Genomic DNA, 12,864 nt, shown 5'->3' on the forward strand with positions numbered 1-12,864 from the left:
CGCGATCTTGGTTCACGGGACCATCTTGGTCTTTGCTTGAACTGGATCTCTCGTTCGCAGTATAGCTCTGAACTATGTCGTTCAATGCTTGCGATAAGGAGTCGATTGTTGGGTTGTTATATATAATTGTTGAAGTTAATTCGGCGATTCGATCGAGACTCACAGGATTCCTCACCACTGCTTTTATGGCTCGAACCATACGGACAACATGGAGTGAATCCATCCCTTGCATGAACAAATCAGAGTCCTGGGAAGGATCGGTGGTCCACCCAGTTACATTTCTCACAAGGTGTTGCACAAAATCTTGAACTGATTTCCGGTCACTGAAGTCAACATTCTTTGGAACATCACTGAGGTCAATGTTGTCTGCCTCTGTCTCTACTCGGCGATATAATGCTTCGATCTCTTTCAGATATAGATCTACCGTTGGCTTTCTTCTGACGCTGAGTTTTGGCGTGCGAAGGAATGGCTTCTCTGGCGATGAAAAGAGTATTAAAGGTGCCGTGAGTTGTCCGTGCTTGGGGGCAGTCTTATTGGCGGCTTCGATGGTGGGCCAAATGGCGTTCAACAAGCCCCTTTTCTCGCTCTCCTTGTCGAGATCTATGCCTTTGACTTCCAGAAGCAGTGCCGGCTGGAATCGTCCCTGCCCAACGACCAGCGCGCCAGTTATGACAGGATGCGCTTTTGCAATAAGTGACTCGGTGTCAACGGGATTCAGCTTCTCACCGTTTGATAGAACAATCACATCATCAGCCCGACCGCGGGTACGCCACAGATACGGCTTTTCAGGGTGTTGCACGTAGAGGTCTTTTGTTGCCCACTCGTTCAGGTGGGGAAAGAGCTCGAAGACAGGCTGCAGTCCAGGAACATTGACGTCTGTTTTCTTGATGAAAAGCTCACAGAGGCTGCCGGAATCATCGATCGGTCTCATATCGATCCCGCTCCACTTGTGAAAGTGGAAATATTGCCACTCCTGTTCTGGATCCTCCAGTTCGAGCAGAGGAATCAGACCGACTTCCGTAGTACCAATGAAATGTGGGCAGCTCTTCTGGCGCGTGAGTAAAGTGTCACCACAGTACTTGCTCAAGGGTCCAGAGCCGAACTGCACGAATTTAAGCATGGCAAGAGTGTCGAAATATTCAGGAACACTCAGCATCTCCTCAACCAAAAATGGGGGAATGACGGTGCCATCACACTTCCCGTGGCGAAGAATCCCATCGACGACTGGAGCACTCAGTGGAACGGCTGGAGGTTGAAACACCATGACAATGTCGTGATAAAGTGATTTCAGGAGACCTAGTAGGACTCCGCCGGCCTATGGTATACGAGACTATTAGCAGCTGGATACCTATCGATAATAACAGAACGACTCTCAAGATCGGGGCAGAACTCACGTGGAAAAGGGGCATAGCCAAAAATAACCTGCATTCTCCATCAAATGGCTTGCGAGTGAGAACATCCAACCCGTCTTCTTTCGGGTAGTGTTGTATCACGTCTTCATGGAAGCCGTAACCTTGGGTTAGGGGAATCAGTTTGGGCAAGCCGGTAGTGCTATACCATGGATTAGTGTAGCCTTACTCGCGGGATGGCACGCATGTACATGGGTGCCGGATACTAAAAGACACGAACCTTGATGTATGAAGCATGACCAATGGGTCCCATCTTGCCTTTTCCATCGCCCTGTTGTAGCCAAATGCATGAGTTGGTTCATCCTTCAACAACTCAAATTGTGATGGAGTAACGTATAAGGTGTCGTTCCAACTCTCCGTCTGACAACCGTTCGTGTTCAAGGCTTTTGGAAGCCTATTTGCGACCAACGCCTCCACTTTTAGCTTCAACTCGGTCGCACAAAGCCATTTATGACAGTCTGCCTCCTTCATAACAGCATATTGTGCCTCGTCACTGTTTCTAGGTGAGAGATATAACATCTTCTGCCTGTCAGCATCGTGAAACTCGGTCAAAAGTCTTGTCTTTTCCTGGTTTCAGCTTACCTGAAAGCCAGCCTTGATGGCTGCAAGGGCAAAGATGATGTACCTGGTGTCGGGAGGGCCAAGGTATGCCAGAGGCTCAAATGATCGAAGTCTACATGATCCAATGGTATTCTGCATCCAATACGCAGCCCGGTCAATAGCGTAGCTGAACCGCCGGTATGTTATGTCTTCATATCCAGCGCTGGCTGTTTGAGGATTGACAGGTATTGAACCCCATATCTTATGTGGTTCTCTCGATGCCCGATCAGCGACTAGATTGGGTAGAAGTCTAGGCAACGGGAGAGTAATAGCTCCTGATTTGGCTGCAACCAATGGAACAGCTTCCTTTGCCATGTTATGAATATCTGAAGGTTGTGTAAGAAAGGAAGTCAGTTGGACAATCCACAGCTTCGTTTATGCAAAGCCAGGTCAGTATAGGTGTGCGACTCGATGACTCTCGAAATCGAACTATACCACAGAAGTATCATAAAATACTCATGTAACTTGATTTGTGCCGAACAGGTTTCCGAATCAAATTTCCGGCCAGGGGTTGTACAGCCGTTGCTTGAGAGATTTAGAAATGCTTCGGGATGTATCCGGAATCCAGACAGAGCACAAGGATTTAATGTCACCAGCAAGGGTAATGAATTGTAGAAAGAAACAAGTACATCCCGAATTGTGTTCATTGTGATGACAATTGCATATGGCCGGTATGATTATAGTGCATTTCCGGACTGGAGCTTTCCAGATCCCACCCGGGCTGGAGATGTTGCTGCCCCGTGTCCCGATCAATATCGACGTAGCAAAGCATGTTGAGGATCCGTTGGCTATATAGATACTCAATCTAAAATCCAAGAGACTATAAAGGCCTAGGGGCAAGTTTCCTTCCAGTATCGCGTTTTCTAGACATTGATAGTAAAGAATATCCATTTCCGGAGGATATCTTCCTAAGTGCTAGTATGCTGATGTCCTACCACCATCAACCGTGATAGATGACGCAGTGATATGACTGGCCATTGAACTTGCTAGGAAAATGCACGTGTCCGCCACTTCGTCCGCCAGCGCGAGCCTGCCTAAGGGGGTATTGTACATATTTGCAGGTGCCCATACCTCTGAGTGGGTCGACGGCGGCGTTTCCTGTTCTTGATGCTGTAGCTGTGCCCGCCGAGCTGCTATCATTGGTGTCTCGACCAAGCCAGGGCAGACGGCGTTGACCCTTACCAAGTCTTTGGCGTGGTCAATGCCAGCCGCCTTGGTGATCCCCATGACTGTATGCTTGGAGGCCACATATGGGAAGAGGTCCGGTATGACATTCGTCGCGCAGGTCGACGCAATGTTGACTATACTTCCTCTTTGGGCTCGAAGCGGACTGTGAGAGTCAATAGTGACCCGAGGATCCTGTTCCAGCATTGCTCGAATTTCGAACTGTGTGCATAATGCCAATCCCCTAGCATTGATAGCTTGAATGTTGTCGTATTCCTGCATCGGATAGGTCGCTGTTGCAACGCGTGCTTTGCAGGAGATCTACCATCATCTCAGAACAAGCTAGAAACCTCGGCCAAAGAAGAAGGATAAAGATATACATACTCCTGCAACGTTAAAGGCTGTAAGAGATATGTTGGTCAGCCTGAACACAACAGAAAAACATCCACATTGAAACCCCACAAACGCGGAAAATGGTGTGTTTCCTAACCATAGTCAAGCCTCCCGAAAGCTTCCAAAGTGCTCAGAACCAAATTCTCTGCTGGCGTGCTCTCGCTAACGTCAACATCCACCGTGAGGACCTTTAGATGGCTATTAATCTCTTTTACCAGACATTCTGTCTGCTTGACATCCTCAAAGTTCCTATCAGCAATTGTAATAGCTCGGCATCCACTGGCCGCGCATGCGAGGGCGACAGCTCGTCCTATACCGGACCCTATTGACATTAGTCGACATGAAATATGAACATAGAACACTAATCATACCTGCTCCGGTAACAAGCGCAGTGCCTTTGAGCAGCATCGTGGGCGGTAGTAAGTACCTTTCATGGATCTGAAGATATTGAACAATGTTACAATGTTGGTATACGGAAATATTCGTGGCATGCCTCTTCGTGTCGGAACTCGGAAACAAGACCGCGGAAGGCCTGCGTCCACCATACTCGAAAGCCTCGCGCATGTCTTGCGAGAAATCCGTAGACGGCAGAAATAGGGAGAACCCGATAACAGAATTAACTCAGGCAAATGATTTAACCAATACTAGCAATAGCAAGCATTGAATCTATCTACAACAGCAGCGGTGAACTAGCCCAGGGTCAAGGCGAAGCTAATCCTGTTGGGATGCTGTTTCTTATCGTGTCATTGATTTTAGTTTCGAAACCGAAGGTGGAACACGCATGAATGCCTATACTCAGCGTGCAGTCCAGGTTATTTGTGTAAATGCGCCCATGACTGGAACATCTTTACATCGAGTCTTTCTGTTTTCTTTTCTTCACTTTTTCATCCTACATCAGCTTCCCGTCCAGAAAGGTTGTGATTCTCTCCAAACCTTCGTCGTGCGTGTCGTTGAATCTATATAGAGTAAATGCATGGAAACCTTCATCGACCACGTCCAATTGGACATCATTTCCCGCTTGCTGCCATTTTATGGCCATGAAAATACTGTCGTCCAACAGAGGATCGACAGTGCCGACCAAGAATTGAGCCGGTGGCAGGTTTCGTAGGTCGGCATATAACGGTGAGAGTCTTGGACTTTTCCGCTCAGCCACAGGAACATGTCCGAAGGCGTTCTCTGTGAATTTCTCAGAGTGCTCTTTGCTGAGGAAGATCGAACGCTCATGAGACAACACGGAAGGAGTGTAAGTAAGGTCAAATATGCCATAGCTGGAGCATATCGCACCCAGGCTTGACTCGACATCGATGTTGTGCTCGTCACGGAGCGCCAGAGCCACGGAGACTGACAGCCAGCCACCTGCTGATTCTCCACCCAAAACTCGTAGCGATGAACCAAGAGCGCGGGCTCCTTCCTCTGAGAGCGTGTATAGAGCAGCATCGACGCAGTCGTTGAGTGCCGCAGGGTGTGGATGCTCAGGGGCGAGGCGATACTCGACAGATACCATTGTCAATCCAAGAGCCTCGCTCAATTCTGTCAAGTATGGATCGTAGCTTGCATTGGATCCGATGGCGAAGCCCCCTACTCCTCTCAGTCAGTTCTGTGAAGGGGAGCCGTCTTGAAAGGAAAAGGCATTGCTCTATACACTAGGGGTTCGGCTCTAGGAGAGAGACGATTGTACCACGCACGTACCAGCATGAAAATGAAGCCACACCCCCCTGGCAGACCTGGTCTCCGGTTTGATGATTCGAAGCTCAATTTGATGGTCATCTCGTCCCAAGATATTTACAAAGGTGGCCTTTTCATTCAACACGGGCTTTGGAAATCCGTGGGAGCCCTGTCGTCGCGCCAGTCTATATTCCTCAACAGTAGGCCAACTGTACCATGGAAGGCTCTCTTGCTGTTCTTGCTCGATTTTTGAGAGGACAGCTTGACGCGCCTTGCGAACAGCATCGGAGATGGGGTGAGTATGTGGGTTCAGACGGGAATCCATATTGACTATCTCTTGTTGAAGGTGTTGCTGTGAGAGCGACACGTGTAGTTGAATCTGATGGAAATATATGAGGGATACGGCTTGTCATTCGGAAATGTCAAGTCACTATTCTCGGTAAATAAGCACTCGGAATGTTTCCGATGAGGCGATTCCCGTTATTAAGTATCACTATGAGGCAGTGGCAAGAGTTCCGACTTGTTCGTGTTTATTATCACTCGAGCGTGGTTGCGATGATCCACAGTTTTCGATGTGGATGTATGCTACAAGGCGTTTCGTATTTGGATAGTTACCTATCAGACCCTGTCCAGTCTTCCCTCGCAATGGAAGATTTGCTCGTTGGAGTCATCCTTAACTCACATTTCCATTTTCAGTTGCTCTCATGAAACAATTTTGCCAGGGACTGACCGTGTGCTTCTTGTTAGTTCAGTCCTGCTAATCCCCAGACCATACTGGTTTCGGGGCGTTCATTGAAAACCTCCATCTATATTGATAGTCTATTATAGCTTTTATTAGTTGAATGATCTTTCCCTATGAGAAATTGAGGTCGGCGGAAGGGGGGCTGCATTACACTTCCTGTAATATAGCTCGACATATCACTCAGCAAGAAGAGCAATAGCTTCGCAACTTCTTCAGGCTGGCCGGTCCTCTTCAAAGCCGTCTTCTGTGCCACCAATTGGTTTACTCTCTCGGGATCCCCGATTGCGTGAAGGAGGGGGGTATTGATGAAACCTCTGTTGTGAACAATAGCTGTCAGATCTTCTTCTGTACTTTGTCCCGAGATGCATTCGAACTTCTTCACAAGAACTCACGGAGCAACAGCGTTGACCCTGATCCCACGTGCTCCTCCTTGCTGTGCAGCACTCTTGCTCAGGCCGATGACACCCCATTTGGCAGCTCCGTAGGGCGCATTTGTCGCCGACCCCATTTGACCGGCAATACTGGAGGCGTTCACGATACTTCCATTGTCTTTGATATACTTCAACTCAGCCTTTATCGAGTTTTTGACACCGTTCAGATTGACTCCTAGCATGAAGTCCCAATCTTCATCTTCAATGATGTTCAGGGAGTATCCTGTTCCCTTCCATCCCTGTGTTCCGATTGTACCCGCCAAGTTTGCGGCACCGTCGATTCCACCGAAGCGGTCAGATGTCGTCTTGACAGCCTCCTCGACATGAGAATAGTTGGTGACGTCTACCTGAAAAGCAAGTGTCTCTCCTCCTTTCAGTTTGGAAGCTTCGGCGACCACGTCGTCAGGTTTGACAATATCCAAGAGCCCTGAAACCCCGTCAGTTACCAACCTCAGCCAGTCATTCGCCGATGGGTGCGAAAACATTACCCAGGTTGGCGCCCTGTTCCGCCAACATCAGCGCAGTCGCACGCCCTTGACCAGAGTTGGCGCCTGTGATGATGAACGTCTTTCCTCTGAGGTCGTCGTATGACATTCTTGCGGGTGTGGGTGATTAGATTTTCTTGAAAGTTCAAAGGTAGTTAGTTCTCAGTGAAGCAAAGTCATCGACTCCTGACCAAAGCCATAATGGGATCACTCTATCACAGCAGAGAAGACCATTGTATATTCCGATCGGTGCTTCTCTCCGCACCATCACAGGCTATGGCCGGGTATCAGGTCTGTTATCCTTGAGTAACGAGCGGGGGTAATGGTAGACCTTGTCAGTTCTCGGTATTGCATCTTCATTCCTGGTTTTTGTTCCGACTGCTACAGTCCCGAGGTTTCCATCGACTCCTTCACTACTCTGCAGGGACTTGGCATGACAAGGGACTGTATCGCTCCTACTAACAACAAATATCGGAGCAGATCGTTTACAAAGACTTACAAAGACTTACAAAGGGAAATGGTTCACGATGTGACAATCTATGCATGTTCTACTTCAATGCTACGTATCGCAGATGCTCGCAGATGCCCGCAGAGCGTATGATTGGTCCTAACTCCCTCCGAATCCAAACACTTCCTCGATCCATCTCAATTTGATACCTGATGCATTGACATGCCTCCCCATTGCTTTCCTCAGATCCGCCGACAATGACGCTGGCCCACAGACAAAGACATTAACCTCGTCGGCATTGAAGTCATGTTGACCACCTGCAGCTGAGGCAGCGAAAAAGTTGTCCACCATTGGAGCAATACTTGGTCTTTCCCCGAGTGTGTGTATCTTGAATCCAAGCAATTTTCCTCCCCCTGACACCATGTTCGAGTCTTGCGTAGGTGCAAGACTCATGTTAGCACTTTCACCTGTAACGTAGACATCAACGTCCATCTCTGTAACGGGTAAATGGCGTCGCAAAACCTCAACACCCCAAGCAGCATCCGCAACACTCTTCACAAGCCATACCATCTTGACGTTCCTCTGAACTCCTTGTCGCCTGGCTTTGCTCAATAGCGCCATGTACAACGGTAATGTGTACGTAGCACCGACACCCCCAGCGATAAGTAACACCGGACCCGTCGTCTCGACATTGACCAACCTGTCAACATGATCACCGGCATCACCATAAGGTCCTTCGACCCGGATGTCGACCTTTTTTCCCGTCTTCGCCACCTCCGCCAACCATTTGGTCCCCGGTCCACCTAACCTTCTCACCACAAGCATCACCTCGACTACACCATCCTTTGGATGTGAGTCTGTCACGCTCACAACCGTAAACGGGTTCTTCACGCCACCCCCGTCCGGGGCGTGCACATACACGTGCTGACCCGGCGTCGCCTTTGCGAGTCTCCCACCCTGTCGCACGCTCATCTTCACTTGGACCAATTGCCGTGTTGTATTCGAACCGGTAGTTCCCTGTAGATCCTCACTCCTCACCTGGACGACCTCCCCGGCCCAGAATCTCCTCGTGACCACGTTCAACACCCACACCACGGCCACTTGACCCACGTACAGCCTGGTCCATTTGACGTGCCAAAAGACAAACACAGGCAGTGCAAGTGCCAGGACGATATGGCTTCTCCAAAACAGGGCATGGTAAGCCCTTCTCCGGACAGCCGGCAGGCTCAACACCCCCAGGAAATTGACGGTCCAAAACGCCAACAACCCGAACCTGACGTCCCAGTCACGAACGCGTTTCTCCAACCATCCCATCTTTGCAAAGAACCTCAAATACAAGACGGCATGTATACCCAAAAACAAATGCACCACCCGCCCCAAAAAGCGATGGTACACGTTGACCTTTTCGTGGCTCAATCCCGTGGCGGCCGCGACGGGACTAAGTGCTGTCCACTTCACGCTCATCAGGTACTGCAAGGGCATCTGACTGACGCCGACGTGGCCAAACGCTTTGGTGAGGTGCATGTAATCTTCCCCCGTGCCGCGGAAGACCAAGAACAAGAGCCACGCCGTGTACGCGAGTCCAAACAACTGCACGGACAGAGGACCGAATTCGGAAACGTACGTCGTTTCGAGAACCCAGCCGATCCGTCTCAATTCTCGAGTGCCAGGGGACCAAAAGAGTAATCGGCGACACACATAAACCACCACCAACAAGACGACCGGACTGAGCCACGCATGCCACCCTGCTCGATCGAGGGCGTGGCGCCGGGCTTCAATTTGTTCCGGTGACAGATTGACAAATTTATAAGTCATCATACTTGCTGATTGCCGTTCTTCGTTCGTGTTGTTGTTTTCGTTGGATTTAGGATTTTGACCGACAAGAATGGCTTCTGTTGTGAAATTGACTCGACAAGTCCTCGCTCTCACTCCTAACACTGACAATTCATACTCGTCCTCAAAAAACCCTGGGAAACAAAAGACCGAGCACTCTCTTCTGCAAGGAAACGTGTTCAAACAACCTTGACGCATCCTCCTACGAAGCACTCGTACGAGAAGTATTAATAATATGTCAACGGCACGGGTACAAGTAGTCCGACGTCCGTGGCGCTAATAAGATAAGAAAAAGGCGAGGCTGGCAAGAAGAGGAGAGGAGGCCCGAATCATCCTCCATACACACTCCCTGTCACAGAGACAAACCAGATACTTTGGCCATGAACTCAGAGAACTCTACCCAAGTTGTATCATTCATTAAAGAAGTCAAACTATTCCGTACTCCGTAGGATATTCGATCAGAACGACTGGCAAGCATTCGCTATGCTCATTTGATATATCGCTACACAAATAAACAAACCCAAATTACGAATGCCCATTGGCCAAAGTCCATGAAATCATAAACGCATAAACATAAACCCACAACGCCATTCAAATGCCATCATCACCAAACACAATAAGCCAAATGTTGACTTGCGATGCAAAGGATCCAAAATGGATACTCGATTATAGCCAGTAAAGCAAGGCACCAGAGTCGTTACCGTCGTTAAAAATCATCCGTCTCCCATCTCCAATCAATAACATACTGCACCACTCTTGATTCTCACCCTACAGGTTCTCTATACCACTGCAGTTTGAGGTAACGGGCGAGCAGAGGTTGGGCTTGGCATATCCTCCTTTTCATCAGTCTCTCTCTTCACATCACTAGCCGGCTCATCCGGTTCCTGTCCCAATTCGAAATGAGGTGCCTTCAGGATTGGCTTCGGCACCTTTGGTGTTTTGGTCGGGGATATCGCCAACTCCGTCTTGTGAATCACTGCTTCCTTGCTGTTGCTCTCCGGCATCTCACGTTGCGGTAGTTCATCCGCCTCCTCTACCTCCTTCGCAACGTTAGGCGACATCAATACCTCGCTCTGTCGTCTTTGGAGTTCTTCGAGCTTCGACACCGGATTCTGTTTTCCACAATATTGGCATCTCCAATAAAAAACATGGGGCAAATCATGCACAAGGGTGGAACGCAACGCAGCAGCAAAATCAGGCGTGGGGTAGGAGGAGAATCGACGCACCCAATCTTCTTGCTTTGGCACTCCTTCAGCTGTAGGTAAAGTTTCTTCGTCTCTCTCCTGACCCCATATCGTGGCTCGACGGATCGGCGCTGGTGTCACGGGTAAGCTCGGTCGTTCGATCTCGGTAGGGAAATCGGTCAGTTTCAAACTCGGTCGCCGCTGGGAGTCAGCAGTAGTAGGTGAGGCAATGGCAGTCCCACCAGGAGAACGCTGGGTCGGGGTATGGTGTAGGACTTGCAACTTTCCTTTCTTTGCTTGGCTTAGTGCTCGCATATATCGTTCGATTTCAGGCATATCGTCCCAAGCATTCGTCCGTTGCTGGAAGGCTTCCCAGGGGTTGATTGGTTCTCGCTGTGTGGGAGTGGGTGGGCTTTCTTCCGTTCCCTTGGACTGGTCTGTGACCTCTGCGGACGACTCTTTAGGTTGGACTCCGAGCGTTGTTTGTTCTGCTGGTTGTGGTGGAGGAGGACTAGGTGGTCTTGCTTGAGGAAATACTCGGGTAGGCTTGGGTGCTCGTGCTTCCCATGGGAAAATCTGTCTCGGTTTAATAGGTTCAGGAGTCTTTTCCGGTACTTGATACCACATGTCCTTCGGCGCTTCAGGATACCTAGTTGGCGGCTGGAAAAGTTGGGTATCGCTCGACATATCGTAGATGGTGGTTGGGAAATTGGCTGCTTCGGGTTTTGAATGTGCAGGCGGCGGTGCTCTGAACGGTGTCAATACCTAGTAATCATCACCAATTGAGAGCATACCTTGAAGGCTCCCATTCTACATGCGGTGCACTAAACCGCCTCTGTTCAGCTGTAGCAATTGGGGCAAAATCCGATCGCATTGCCGGCGTTGGAGCATCACCCAGGGGCATCTCGACTTTGACAGTTTGATGCGAATTAGATCCAGGTATGGTGATCTCTGGAGGAAGAGGAATCTGTCCCTGTTGAGGAGACGGGACTTGTTGCTGTTGGCTGGAGTAGCTCGGGACATATAGAGGTTCCTCTCCGCGGACATAATCTTGTACCTTCTTGGTTGAGGTGTACGTCTGGGTATCGTAGTGCGTGACGGTCTGGACACGATTGAGAACATGACCCCTTTGATGTGATCGTTATTATCGGACTTACCATTGGTCGATAGTGCCGGTCATAGACAGACCACCACATGCCCAGGAGCTCCCCATATACGCCAGTGTTATACCTGTTGTCCCTCCCCAGAGTCCAAGGCTTGTCTTGCCCGATGAAATGTACCACCGCTATACTACTCTGGAAATGCCGATAAGCAGGCACGTATTGATAGTTGCCGCTAGGTGTGCAGTTGTATACAAAGCTCAATCTCTCCCAGTCACGGAAGTGCATATTAAGTAGTCCCTGATCAGCTCCATCAAAGCTGATACCTCGTTGTGCCAGGGCCAACAGAGCATAGTAGTCTGCCATATTGGGTTTGAGGACCATCAAGCCAGTATTGAAGCAGTCCGGCCAGCCTATGTCTGGAACGGCAGCAAAGTCCGCGTCGACGGTGAGGAGCTCATTCGGTGCTCTCAGTGCGACGGTGTCGGCGTCCATATATATTATTCTTGTGTACTGTGTCTGCCTCCACAGCTCAACCTTAGTAAAGGTGGATATCAAGTCTGGTCTGTTCATGAGGTAGAGGTTGGCCGGGTTCTTATTCGTGATTTGTTGAATGGGCACGACTTCATCATATACGGTCTGCACAGGTCAGCATACGTGCAGAGAAGCCTGTGGCGGAGATACAGACCCTGAGCTCGTTGATGGTGTCAGAGGCAAGTCTGTCAACGGTAATGAAAGCTACCAGAGGAGCCTTGACACCTCTGTCTCTAAGAGAGTGGCCGAGGACCATAGCACCTGGAGCATGGTCAGCGTCGCAACAGAGCTCCAGTGGCAGTGCAACTAGCCTGGAAGGTAGGCATCGTTCATGAGCAGCGTCGCAAAGACAGCTCTGCCTATAGGTGCCATGCTGGCGGAGGAGGGGAGCGGTGGGAGGAGAGAAGAAGGCCCTCGACGCTTCCGGGACCAGAGGAAGGTATGTGTTGTTGTTACTGGAGCAAGGAGGGCATCTTGTGTAGGTAGTGTAGGAAGGAAGGACTATGCCCTAGGTCGAGCCAGGTGTTGGTGTGTGTGTGTGGGAGAGAGAGTGAGTCGGTGAGAATGCTCTGCTTGATGAAGTATGCGCAGCGAGGCCAGCGATGGGGGAATTTGGGGTGGAGTGGGCAGGAAAGACGCTGGTGACGCCAAAAGATGCAGAAGCTTGAAGCTTCCCGTTGAGCTCCCCCGCACCAAAGAGCACGAGTACCCAAGGGGCTAATCACTACTGGACTGTTAGGCACCTAGTAAATACCTGCTAGGCCGAGTAGTACCTAGTAGTAGTCCCCCCAGTTCATCATCCACTCACACAGATCCAGACGCATGGCCTGACGTCGTTTCTACTCGCCCTCGTACTCCGAACATCTACCATCATCA

General features: G+C 49.9%; 2 protein-coding genes across 4 annotated transcripts; both read right to left on the reverse strand.

The window, feature by feature from the left end:
* Positions 1-7,496: 7,496 nt before the first annotated feature.
* On the reverse strand, positions 7,497-9,155 carry PV06_05761 (uncharacterized protein; the record flags this gene model as incomplete). The annotated part of the gene is made up of 1 exon (XM_016406804.1): positions 7,497-9,155. The coding sequence occupies one exon, from the start codon at positions 9,153-9,155 to the stop codon at positions 7,497-7,499; it is 1,659 nt and encodes a 552-aa protein (XP_016262408.1).
* A 415-nt stretch (positions 9,156-9,570) lies between these two features.
* PV06_05762 lies at positions 9,571-12,661 on the reverse strand. Of its 3 annotated transcripts, XM_016406807.1 has the most exons (6): positions 12,300-12,661; positions 12,143-12,249; positions 11,512-12,093; positions 11,149-11,456; positions 10,397-11,102; positions 9,571-10,282 (listed from the first exon to the last, which is right to left on the reverse strand). In XM_016406807.1, the coding sequence occupies exons 1-6, from the start codon at positions 12,358-12,360 to the stop codon at positions 9,950-9,952; spliced, it is 2,097 nt and encodes a 698-aa protein (XP_016262411.1). In that variant the 5' UTR covers positions 12,361-12,661; the 3' UTR covers positions 9,571-9,949. The 3 variants fall into 3 exon arrangements, with proteins under 3 accessions (XP_016262411.1, XP_016262409.1, XP_016262410.1); XM_016406805.1 differs by having other exon boundaries at positions 9,571-11,102; XM_016406806.1 differs by having other exon boundaries at positions 9,571-11,102; positions 12,143-12,661.
* Positions 12,662-12,864: the final 203 nt, after the last annotated feature.

This window comes from Exophiala oligosperma, assembly GCF_000835515.1.
Source record: "Exophiala oligosperma strain CBS 72588 unplaced genomic scaffold supercont1.5, whole genome shotgun sequence".
Classification (NCBI taxonomy): Eukaryota; Fungi; Ascomycota; class Eurotiomycetes; order Chaetothyriales; family Herpotrichiellaceae; genus Exophiala; species Exophiala oligosperma.

Bases quoted from the DNA above. Each gene is read 5' to 3' on its own strand.
- PV06_05762 (XM_016406805.1), bottom strand. From the start codon at position 12,360: ATGGCACCTATAGGCAGAGCTGTCTTTGCGACGCTGCTCATGAACGAT. The intron at 12,250-12,299 runs GCTAGTTGCACT...ACCATGCTCCAG, and splicing joins GAACGATGCCTACCTTCCAG to GTGCTATGGTCCTCGGCCAC. The intron at 12,094-12,142 runs GTCTGTATCTCC...TGACCTGTGCAG, and splicing joins ACACCATCAACGAGCTCAGG to ACCGTATATGATGAAGTCGT.